Genomic DNA, 11,523 nt, shown 5'->3' with positions numbered 1-11,523 from the left:
ATATATAATCCCTCCAGCATGTTCTGGGTCTGCCACAGGGTCTCCTACCAGTTGGACATGCCCAGAAAACCTCCAATGGGAGGTGCCCAGGAGGCATCCTGATCAGATGCCTGAACCACCTCAGCTGGCCCCTTTTGACGCGAAGGAGCAGCAGCTCTACTCTGAGCTCCGTCTGGATGTCTGAGCTCCTTACCATAACTCTAAGGCTGAGCCCAGCCACCCTCTTGAGGAAATTCATTTTGGCTGTTTGTATCCGTGATCATATTTTTTGAGATAATGCAATTATTGCATTATATACGGTAAACTGTCACACATTAAAGTATCCCAGTCCCTGAACTTTAAAGTTGGTCAGGATTTTAAAACTCTTGTAACCAAAGCCTGGCGTATATCCACACTGAGGTCAAAGGAAGACTTGGACTTTGAATGAAATAACTTGATATTAAAAAGTTACTTGCATGACATGTCCAGTAAATCTAATTCCCCTAATAGTTGATACAGCAAGTAAATCAGAATAATGTTACAGGAACATCCTTCTTGTTTGGTTTTAGCATATATCACTTTCCCTATTCTATGGTCTGATCAAAAGACGAACAGAAGTATAGCTTTGTGTCAGACTCCCTGCAGAAGCATTGCGCTGTGGTTCCTAGGACTCTGGACCAGCTGATGACTGCCATCACTGACCTTTTACACCAGATAATGCAAGAAGCTGTCATCATCAATTCTGAAAACATCGCACATTCCATCACCAGGTGAACTCTTAACCCCCTCAAACTGGTCCTGAGTACACATTGTTCACATGTCAGCACCCTTGTTGTTGACACCTTCTCTCTGCTTCAGGTGTCCTTGAGGAGAGAATTAATAACCTGCTGATCCAAGCCAATGATGTGGAAGACGAGCAGATGGCGTTGGCTCCCCAGATCTCTGACCTCTTATCAGGTATGAAACACCTTTAACCCGGCAGTGAAACTGTGTAAGCTTTTAAAGAAAATAGCTATTATACAGTCCTGTTCAACTCTAAACTGTTTGAGGCAGTTGTGGAAACAGAGTGTGGCAGGTCTGGTTCACATTCGCTCAAGTCTTCTCTTTTCACTGCAGTTCAAGAGCCTCTGATGTACTGCTGATGGCAACAAACATTCATTACAGCATCACACCACCATCCTTTACTATAAGTAACATTCAATACAGTAATTTCTTCTGTCAGATTACATTAAAGTTTTTTTAATTAATGATAAAAGATTCATTTTAATAGCATAAGTCACACTGAGACCACCTGTGCTACATCTGACAAGTGAGAGCATCAATATTAAAGCTGCATTCATTGTTTTTGGCCACTTGTGTGTAGTTGAACCCCACAACAAGCTGAAAACACATTTAGCATACCAGCTGATAAAGTTGTTATGGCAGAGCAACATTAGCATTCATGTGGAGTCATGTGTCTGGCCTCCTGACAAATGTAACAGCCCAGAACTGAACCTGGAAATAAGACAAAATATAACCCCTCCCCCCAACCCCCCCCCCCCCCCCCCCCAAAAAAAAAATCAAGATACCAGTCATTCATCTATGCTAAAAGGTAAAACTATGCTTAAATTACAGCACTGAAACTGCACTCATAAAGGTAATGAATGATATTCACCTAAACACTGACCCAGGCAAAGTCTGTGTTTTAGTGCTGTTAGATTTAAGTGCTGCTTTTGACAAAGTGGACCATACCATTTTGTTACAAAGACCAGAAAGCTGGGTTGGACTCTGTGGTACTGTTTTTAAATGGTTCAAGTCATATTTTCATGACAGGAAGAACTTTGTCTTGAATGGTACCTATAAGTCAGAGCAGATGGCCATGACATGTGGGGTCCCACAGGGGTCCATTTTGGGACCTATCTTATTTAATATCTATATGCGTCTGTTAGGCCAAATCATACAAAATAATAAAGCAGCCTACCATAATTAGTCAGATGTGACGCAAATATACATATCGCTTTCACCAGGTGATTAAGGACCTGTAGAATGTCACTGAATCGAGCAAGTCAGTGACTGAATGCATCAAAGGTTTCTCCAGCGCAACAGAGATAACGCTGACGTAACTGTCAGGGCCACAGAAAAAAAGACATAGTGTCAGCTCTCACCTTGAATCCCTCTCTCTTATGGCGAAGAAAAAGTCAAGCAAAAAACCTAGTGTTACCCTGTACTCAGATTTAAATTTCCACAGCCACATCATCTGCCTACTACCATTTAAATAACATTGCCATAGTCAGAGGAATATTGTCAAAGCAAGACCTTGAAAAGCTCACCCACACCTCTATCTCCAGTAGATTAGATTACTGCAATGGTCTGTTTAAAGGCCTTTAAAATAAACAGTTAAGAAGCTTCAACTTATTCAGAATGCCGCTGCTAGGGTCCTGACAAAAACTAGGAAATATGACCACATTACTCCAGGTCTAAAGTCCTTACACTGGCTACCTGTAACTCAGATTTCAAAATCTTGCTGTTCATGTATATTACTCTGTGGCTCAAAGCCCAAATATATCTCTGACATGATTGTGACATATGAACTTTCTAAGACCCTGAGGACATTTGGGGCTGGCCTACTGAGCATCCCAAGAGTTAGAATGGAACATGGTGAAGCAGCATTTCGTTATCATGCAGCATATGATGCCCAAGCGGCAACATCCAGGGCGAGTGAAGCCAATGCAGAAGTGCCAAAAATTGCAATTCATCGACTGGCCATTTGAGGCTGGGTCCAAAACAGAGCGAATCCCCAACTTTACAGCTAAATGTTTTTACAGCCTGGCATAAAAAACGGTTTTGATCTCTATGGCTTATTTTGTCATTCATGACAACTTTACGGGGGTGAATTTTTTTTGTAACGATTCCATTTAAATGTTATTAAAGCTTAACATTCTGCATAATTAAGGACGTGGCCACTTTCACTGACAGGCTGTCAGCTAGGCCCATAGGCTGTAGCTAGGCCTCACTACAGGCCACTCAACTTGACTTCCTTACTGTGCTGGAGCCTGCTGGCCAAAGCCTTTCGGAGATTTTTTTTGTGCAAATATTGGACAAATAATAAGGCTTGCTGTGCAGATAATTGTACCAACTGACCGTCCAAGACACCAGTGCTCCAGTTTTTCAGTAAGTGACATTGTATTATCATTTTACTTCAATGTTAGTCTTAATTAGCATGTATTGTTGTTTTTCTGGCTTGTTAGCTTAGCTCTTATCTTGCTATCTAGCCACGGCATGTATAGAAGTTTCTTACAGTCTATGGTGACGCCCCTCCTACTGTCTTGGGCGATGTTCATCAGGCAGCTGGCTGACATGGGAGGGTCGTTGCCTTGATTAAGCTCACCTGGGCCTTCTGGGCCATAAAAGCTGCTCCAGGTGTTAAATCACTCTCCCCCTTCCGACAGCAGATGTCTACCCTGCATCATTGCTTTATGGTTTTGCACCTTCAACACCTCCACACCACACCTGACACCGAGCCATGCATGGCTTTTATTACTAATACTGACTTTGCTGACCTACACACTCCATTATTTGGTTAAGTCAATCTTAGTTTAATATATTCTGGATGTTTAAACTAAATCTCTTGTGTTGACTCCCTACTTGTCACATCCACTGAGCCAGTTTGTGACACAGCAGAAACCTGGAATAACCTCTCAGATGATGTTACACAACCCCGACTGACCACTTTTAAGTCAGAGCTGAAAACGTTCCTTTTTCACACTGCCTGCTCCACCCTGTAATGACTGCAAACTTATTTTTAACTCAGTTTTCAGTCATTTTAAATTATATTTTTATCTTTGCAGCTCATGTCTGCACTTTTGCTATCTTTATTGGAGATTTGTTTCAATTTGTAGATTTTTGAGTACTAACTTTTACCATTTATATTTTTCCTCTTTACTCTTTTATTGTTAATCTGTTTCCTTTATGATTGTGTTTTATATTTTATTGCTCCCTGCAGCACTTTTAATTGCCCTGGTGTATGAAATGTACTGTACAAATAAAGCTGCCTTGCCTAGCCTAAAGGGACAATGTGCTATTTCTCCCCAGTGGCCAAATTCCCCTCCTTCAATGGCCACAGTCTGATCTTAGACACTGTTAAAACAGAACACATGATGTGAGCTGAAATACCCGAGCTGATCCAAGCACTTATCCTTCAGCGCTCCCTACATAACTCCTCGCCTCTCCAGAAGGCAATACTTTAGTCTGGGGTTGACAAACTGGCTAGCCCCTGCCCTGGACCCTCCAGCTGCCAACAGTCAGGGATTTTCACCCTGTAGAAGTCTGGCAAGTGGAGTAGGTGAGGGCCGTGAGGATCACTGGGTGGTATCCTATTGTGTGCCTGCTGCCCAAACGCCACAGTATTGCGTTACCCTTCTTGCCTCATCACAGCACTAAAATAACAGCAAGGCTTTGTCTTATTAAAGCCCTTTGTTTCAGTAGCCATACTAATGTGTGCCCACAGTACGCACACATCTTAACTGTGTGTGTGCACATTAATACGCACAAACAATGCCACATGTACATTTTGGATTAATCTCTTGGGGATTTCAGTGGACCACCAACCACTATTCTCAAGCATACACATTCACTACCTAACATGGACTTAGAAGACTCACTGATACAGCCATGTGTTCACGACCCTATAAACATATGACTGACAGGAATATAAAAATCTCTTGCATTTTTCTATACTGTTTATTTCCTCATTTCTTGATAAAAAAAGGTTAAAAAATCAGAATAAGAAACCAGGCTGTTTTCTGTCTTTGGAAACGTTTATTAGACGAACATGCACAGACCGAAGAAATGGAAACTCGCTATGAGAACTATAGGCAAGTGGTTTTGAATGTACAAAATGATAAGGAAAAATAATTTAATTGATCTCAGATGAGTTTGGGAACATATTATGGATAAAGCAGTAAGGGAGCTCACTATGTTGATGCTGTATACTGTGCGTTTTTGGGGTCTGGAAGACGTTTTGTTTTAACCTCCTGTGCTCTTGAGAACTGAACAGAGACAATGCAGCCAACATAAAGACGCACTGATAAACCATTGTCCATATCTCCATCAACAGCAGCGGGCCAGTTTCAAGTCATGTACGACGAGCATTAGACGGACTTTCTGTTTGACGAAGACGCTGACACAAAGGTTTACTCCTGGTCCTTTTCCTCTCCGTGGGTGATGATGTGAACCAGGTTCTTGTAGTCCAGGTTCCCTGCTACATCTGGGGGGAAGGCAGCAAACATCTGCTCCATCTAATTGAGAAAAAAACAGATATTATCATCACTTTTATCAGAGCTTTTGCCCTTCACAGAAACAATAGCCCAGCATGCAAAAAAAGGTTTGAAAAGGATTCATTGAGGGGCTTTTTGTATGAAAAAGTGTCTGACGTGGATGTAGATGATTGTCATGATGACGTTTATCCCTCTGTGCTTTTCGGACTCACCCACACGCACAACACAATTAGCCATAATGATGACAATTAGTGTAAAAGGACCACAATTTACCTCCTCAGGGGAGAACCGGTCTGCCTGTGTTGTTAGCATCTGTGTCACACTGAACAGGAAGAAAAAAGAAAAGGACAGCGTATCAGATTTCGAGGTCTGTGTTCATGCTAAGAGGAAATGTGCAGGTCGTGAATGAGTCGTACTGAGATGAATGATCACAGTGAAACTCAGACGCAGTCGTAAATTGTGAGTGAAAAGCTTACATAAGACTCTTTGGGGTACATTTCCATATTGCAATTTGATATAGTGTGAGCAGCAGAGTGTTTCCGGTCACTTACTAATCCTTCCTCAGCACACCTTTCCCCTCAGGGTCAAAGACTTTAAATGCGTTGAGGATGGTCTCCTCTGGATCAGCACCTAGATACATTAAAACAGTCAGGAAAGTTCTCAGAACAGATTTAAAGTAATTCTCTATTTGCATGACTTAGATTTGGTTTTAAATTTATACGTTTAATGCATCCTCACCTTTCAGTTTCTCACCGAACATGGTAAGGAAGACAGTGAAGTTGATTGGGCCAGGAGCCTCTTTGAGCATCTCGTCAATCTCTTCCTGTTTCACATTGAGACGTCCTGTGGCACCAAACATGAACAAATGACACAAGCAGATTCAGCTTGTATCATGAAAAATGTGGACCATGAGTGTCGTTGATGTAGGTGTTTTCATTGCAGCTCATGATTACTCATCAAAAACTATCAATCAGATCTCTCTTAAAAGCGCACCTTTTCAGAATTGCTTTATCTTGAATCAATTATATGTCTGTTTTACTTTTTTTTTACTGTCTTTTAGCAGTACATACCACACTAGTCCATCTTCCTAAAGGTGACATAGCCAGCCGCCTAGGACAAACTCATTAACTCATTATCTCACAGCATTTTGTAAGACTGAACATGGGGGATGTGGACATACCTAGAGCAGCAAAAGTGTCCCTCAGATCATTTTTGTCAATGAAGCCGTCCCTATTCTGGTCCATGATAGTGAAGGCCTGAGGTCAACACACAGGAGACACAGTACCCATAAATGAGTCTCTCATGAACAGATTGCAGCTGCATGTTTTTAGCCCCCTTCTCAGAGAGAAAAATCTGTCACACACTTTCTTTTGACTCTCTTTCCTCCTCTTGAATATTTTGTGTGCCATCTTGATAGACGAGCACTGTTAAGTATTTATAACCTGCGCTCCCCGCCCCCCCTGAGGTTTATCCCGGCATCCAGGGCATGCCCAGCAGTTTATCTGCAGCCTAATCACTGATGACACAGTCTGGATGTTTGGGCATCACTGACCATCATACCAGCATACCACCGGCCTCACTGCTGCCAAGCCAGGGACAGGAAAATAGACAGGTGGGCATACTACAACGATGAACAATGGAAATGAAAAGACAGAGGAGGACGTAGAGAGGAGAAGAAATAGAAACTTCTGCATGTGTCCCTGTGTGTTCTGAAGACAGACACACTTGAATGATGGTGAGCTAGCATGCATATTCATACACCATTTCCACAGTGCTCGTGTCGTTCCCAGCCAAATGTAAATCAATGGAGGAAAAAACAATCAAGTTGAGCTGCTTTCACCTCTTTAAATTCCTGGATCTGAGCCTGCTCAAACATGGAGAACACATTGGAGTTGGCTCCCTCTGCCGTCCTCTTCTTGGCTTTCTTGGGGGCCTTTTGGCACGAAGAAAGAAGAAGAGATGAGGCAGACACGGCATGGCAAAGCTACATGTTAGTCAACATCAGTAAGAGGGATTGCATGGCTTAATAACAGAGAGCTGTGTTAATGAGGTGGATGATTGTTTTTGGGCAATAACACAACTGCATTAACATTAGATATTATCCCATTTCAGTATCCTTTAGGGAGCCAAACAATGATTATTTGTCCGTGAAAAATATGTTGTCTGTAATTTAGCATTCATTAAATGTAGCCTCTACATAGCAACACATCCAGTGTCTGGTGATAGAAATGAAACCTTTACATCGGTAAGCTACTTTCAAAGTTCTTCACAGAAAATCTTGATGTTGCGAAATATTAAACATCAATAGTTTTAAATGATGCACATAAGCAGATGAGAGTAGTCAATTTTTGCACCCATCTTTCTGCTCTAAACTCAGCATGCTTTAAGCGAAACAAACAAACAAAAAAACTCCTTGCACCATCGAACAGCATCCCACACACAGTGACTTACCATGGCTGAGCAGCTGGGAGGTCAGACCAACAATGATGCCAGTGAACAATGGGGAGACTGTGGGTGCCCTTATGTAGCCTCAGCCCTCAGCTCCACTGGATGATATTTATAAACTATGTCCTCTTTAGGAAGTGACAGGTAAATGATGCTTCATACAGCACATACAGTATTGCATACTGGAGCATGGGCGCCCACACACACACACACACACACACACACACACACACACACACACAGTGGACAAAGAAACACACACACACAGTGGACAAAGAGATTGGAATAACTGGTTTAGAATATCAAGAGCGGACTGAAGGTTAAAGCACTTCATCACTTTAAACTGCCCTCTGTCCTCTGATCAGTCTTGACCGTGCAAACAACACACAGGCAGGTATTAACTCCATAAAAATGATGTTTATCAAGTCTGCAGTTGCTTTTCTACTTTGTCTACATGATAAGAAAAATGTGCTACTGCCACCCAGGCTGAGTTCAGTCTTTTAAGGTCCAGTGTGTAGGATTTAGGGAATCTATTGGCAGAAATTGGTGTATAATATTCAGAACTATGTTTTCATTAGTTTAGAATCACCTGAAAATAAGAATTGTTGTGTTTGTTAACTCTGAATGAGTTGTTTATATTATACATCTCCTCTTTCACAGAGTGCACCATGTTGTTCCTACAGTAGCCCAGAACGCACAAACCAAACACTGGCTCTGGATTGGGCGATTCTCCTACATGCTTGGCACACAGGGGAAGTTTCAGTTCTGCAGCCTCACCGCCAGATGACACTAAATCCTACACACTGCTCCTTTAAAAGCCTTTTTGAACAGAACTTTAATAAATCTCATTAGACTCCATCCAAAACTTGGGTGTTTGACCATTCAAACTGGACTTAAAGTTAGGTAAACAATATTAAATGGAGTCTAGCCCCACCCTATGGCATTAAATATAAGTTAGGAAATGTTACATAACTGCTGTTGATGTAGGTGGAATACAATATACATATCTTTAACATAAAATCAAAACATTTTTACATTTTATAAAATGAGCAAAATGTCAGTCTCATACCATTAACAGCTGCCTCAGCTGCAGCAGGAAGGTTTGCCCGGTCAATAAGATTCATGCTCAGAACATTTACTCTCAGAAAGATGCTCGGATTTATGAATAAATGCTGCAGAACAATAGGAAATTATGCCCTATTTTTTAAAAGGAATGCTTCACCCACAAAATTATTATTTGTGTATCAGTTACTCACCTGGTGTTTTGTTGAATTTGTGAAGAAAATGTTTTATTGACATGCCTCTGGGTGAATCAAGAATCCAAAAGTGGCAAATATTCTTGATGAATTTAAGTGAAAGGGGTTCGCGTTAAACAACAGCAGAACTATTTTAAAACATCCGTGCAATTGAACTCAGTGGAATGAGCGAGCACAGTTTATGCCAGCTCTGCTGCACTAATCCTATGCATCAGTGATTTCAATAGTAAAATGTCTGTGAAAATGCATGAGTTTGGGAAGTAGTGACCATAAGACTGGGTAAATATGACTTGGATTGCACTGCACAAGTTGTGTGAGAGTTTGTTAACAGAATGTTGGTGAAGATTTTCAATCATCCAAGTCATAGTAATGATGAGAGGTGAAATGATCCCTGTCTTCATTTGATAAAAGACATTGCATGAAATCAGCAGCTCCTTTAGTGTAATATATTGACCTGTCACCAGTCACATATCTCACATGCTTTCATAGCACAGTATGACACAGCATGCATTGCACACAGTTTGTGTGACTTCATTGATTGTTTAAAAGGTAACTGTACCATTCTGTCCATGAAACAAATTAACACGGGGAAAACACTGAGATTTTCATTTTTCTCCACTTGTCTCCTGATATATCAATTTCTAATTTCTCCTTCCGTTTTTCTTGTTTCATTTTGTCTATTTGTGTCACTAAGAACTTCATGGACAACAGCTATTTGATTTTTTATTATCCTCATTCTATGGTTTTTCAAAATAAGTGAAACTAGGGGATGGAGGCCTACGTCTTCTATCAGTCAAATTTGTCTTTAACCATGATTATTGTGCTTTTTGTCTCTTTTCTGGCAAATTAATTACACTCAAAATACAAGTGTAAGGAGGTGAAGAGAGAGTCTGCAACCATAGTGGTATAAAAGTGTACAAAAAGAGCAATTACACTTAATGGATTGTGTAAAAATGGCTTTTGTCTCCCTCCCTCAAAGCCATCTGGTTCCCTTTTTCAATAAGATCACGCTACAGGGCTGCTACAAAGTCCCTTCTTTACGCCGCCTTTGCATTTTTACAAAGAACTAAACTGTGGTGGCATCATGCCGCTCCAGTGTGTAATTTAAGATAGCATGTCAGCATCCTGGATGCAAAAGAGGTGTGATGGGTAACACAACATACGCATATAACGTATGCGTTGGCAGCACTTTCTAAACAATAACAATGGCATTAACGTGGCGATAACAATCATTTACTGTCCCTGTTATACAGCGGCTAGTCTCATCCTCTGCTCGGAGGGTAAGGAGCTCCTACATCTAATTTTTTTCCCGAATTTGTGGACATTTCAAGCCTCTATTCTTCTTTGAGTTAGCTGCTAACTGCTATCAGCTGCTTTTAAAATCTCCAAGTAGAGGGTTATATGCATAACACGTCATCAAAACATCATTCCCACCCCACCCATGGTCCCGTCCTGCCAGCTGTCCCTTTTACACAGACATTATGAGCGCTGTTACTACCTCTGCTGCTCGCTTAAAGGCGAGACAAGTCTGTCCCCTCATTCCACGATCGTACCTTTTATACTGAACGTGAGGTGGAATAACAGCATGATATTTTCCGCCTTGAGCAGGCAGTGTGAAAGGGGCTAAAGTGAGAACAAAAAGAAACAGAAATGATTTTAGAGGTGCTTCATTATTTATTTCCAAAATGTGTGTTAATAACATGATATCAATGTTCATCCGGTGTATCTCGACATCACTGATTCTAACCTGAAGGTAGCAGAAAAAAATGTGGATGTGGTAAATCATATTTTTGGGAGAGATCTTTTTAAATAAGCGATTCCGTCGTCATTGATAAGATGTCCAAATAAAATTAGGCCTTTTTGTTTCCAGCAAAAAAAAAAATTTGTCTTGTCGGGTTTAAATTCTGGGTCTGGTATCATCTCCCTGGAAGCTAACAGATCTTCTTTGGATGTATTTTTCTCAAGATATTTATAGAATTGTTAACCCAGATATTCTCTGTCCTTTTTGTAACACTTCCTATTGTTCCTAAACCTATAGTTACAGGTTGACTTTCTATCTGACTTCTATCAATCTCCATCTGACAGCTGAATTTTATTACATCCAAGTTCTAAAAGACTGGGCTTGTGCTGCCAGATAATCATTTAGAAGATCTGGTAAGGCAAAAACATTAACAAAGAAAAAAACATTACAAAACAAAGGATGTCTTGTGTCTACTTGGCACACTACACTGGTGTTGGCTTTAAAGGGCTCGTGAAACTAAGCGCGGCGTTGTCAACAGCAGTAGGTGCAACATACTCAAGTGAGACACTGCTGACACTGAACACGTTCTTACAATTTGCTGTTGCACCATTAACACGTTGCCCAGTGTCACTTGTGGCTCCCAGGTCAAGAAAAGTGACAGTCTGTGAGAATGAGCTGAATGAGTCGGGGTGAGGAGGCGAGGCGGCAGGTGTGTGATCTATATAAAGAGAGGCGCTGAAAGCCTCCCTGCTCCCAGTCCACTCCCTGTCAAATAAAAATCTGGTGATGAACTAACAGCAGATGTCACTGGTATCATCTCGCAGCATGGTGCGTACAAGGAGGTCAG

At 41.2% G+C, this 11,523-nt stretch overlaps 1 protein-coding gene across 1 annotated transcript; it reads right to left on the bottom strand.

Moving 5' to 3' along the window:
- Nucleotides 1-4,756: 4,756 nt before the first annotated feature.
- myl2a (myosin, light chain 2a, regulatory, cardiac, slow) lies at nucleotides 4,757-7,793 on the bottom strand. The gene is made up of 7 exons (XM_033625694.2): nucleotides 7,686-7,793; nucleotides 7,075-7,167; nucleotides 6,415-6,490; nucleotides 5,973-6,077; nucleotides 5,786-5,864; nucleotides 5,508-5,556; nucleotides 4,757-5,255 (listed from the first exon to the last, which is right to left on the bottom strand). Exons 1-7 carry the CDS (start codon nucleotides 7,686-7,688, stop codon nucleotides 5,151-5,153), a joined length of 510 nt encoding a protein of 169 aa, XP_033481585.2. The 5' UTR covers nucleotides 7,689-7,793; the 3' UTR covers nucleotides 4,757-5,150.
- Nucleotides 7,794-11,523: the final 3,730 nt, after the last annotated feature.

Source organism: Epinephelus lanceolatus, chromosome 1 (genome assembly GCF_041903045.1).
Source record: "Epinephelus lanceolatus isolate andai-2023 chromosome 1, ASM4190304v1, whole genome shotgun sequence".
In the NCBI taxonomy this organism is placed as follows: Eukaryota; Metazoa; Chordata; class Actinopteri; order Perciformes; family Serranidae; genus Epinephelus; species Epinephelus lanceolatus.
This window is presented reverse-complemented; position numbering and strand designations above follow the sequence as displayed.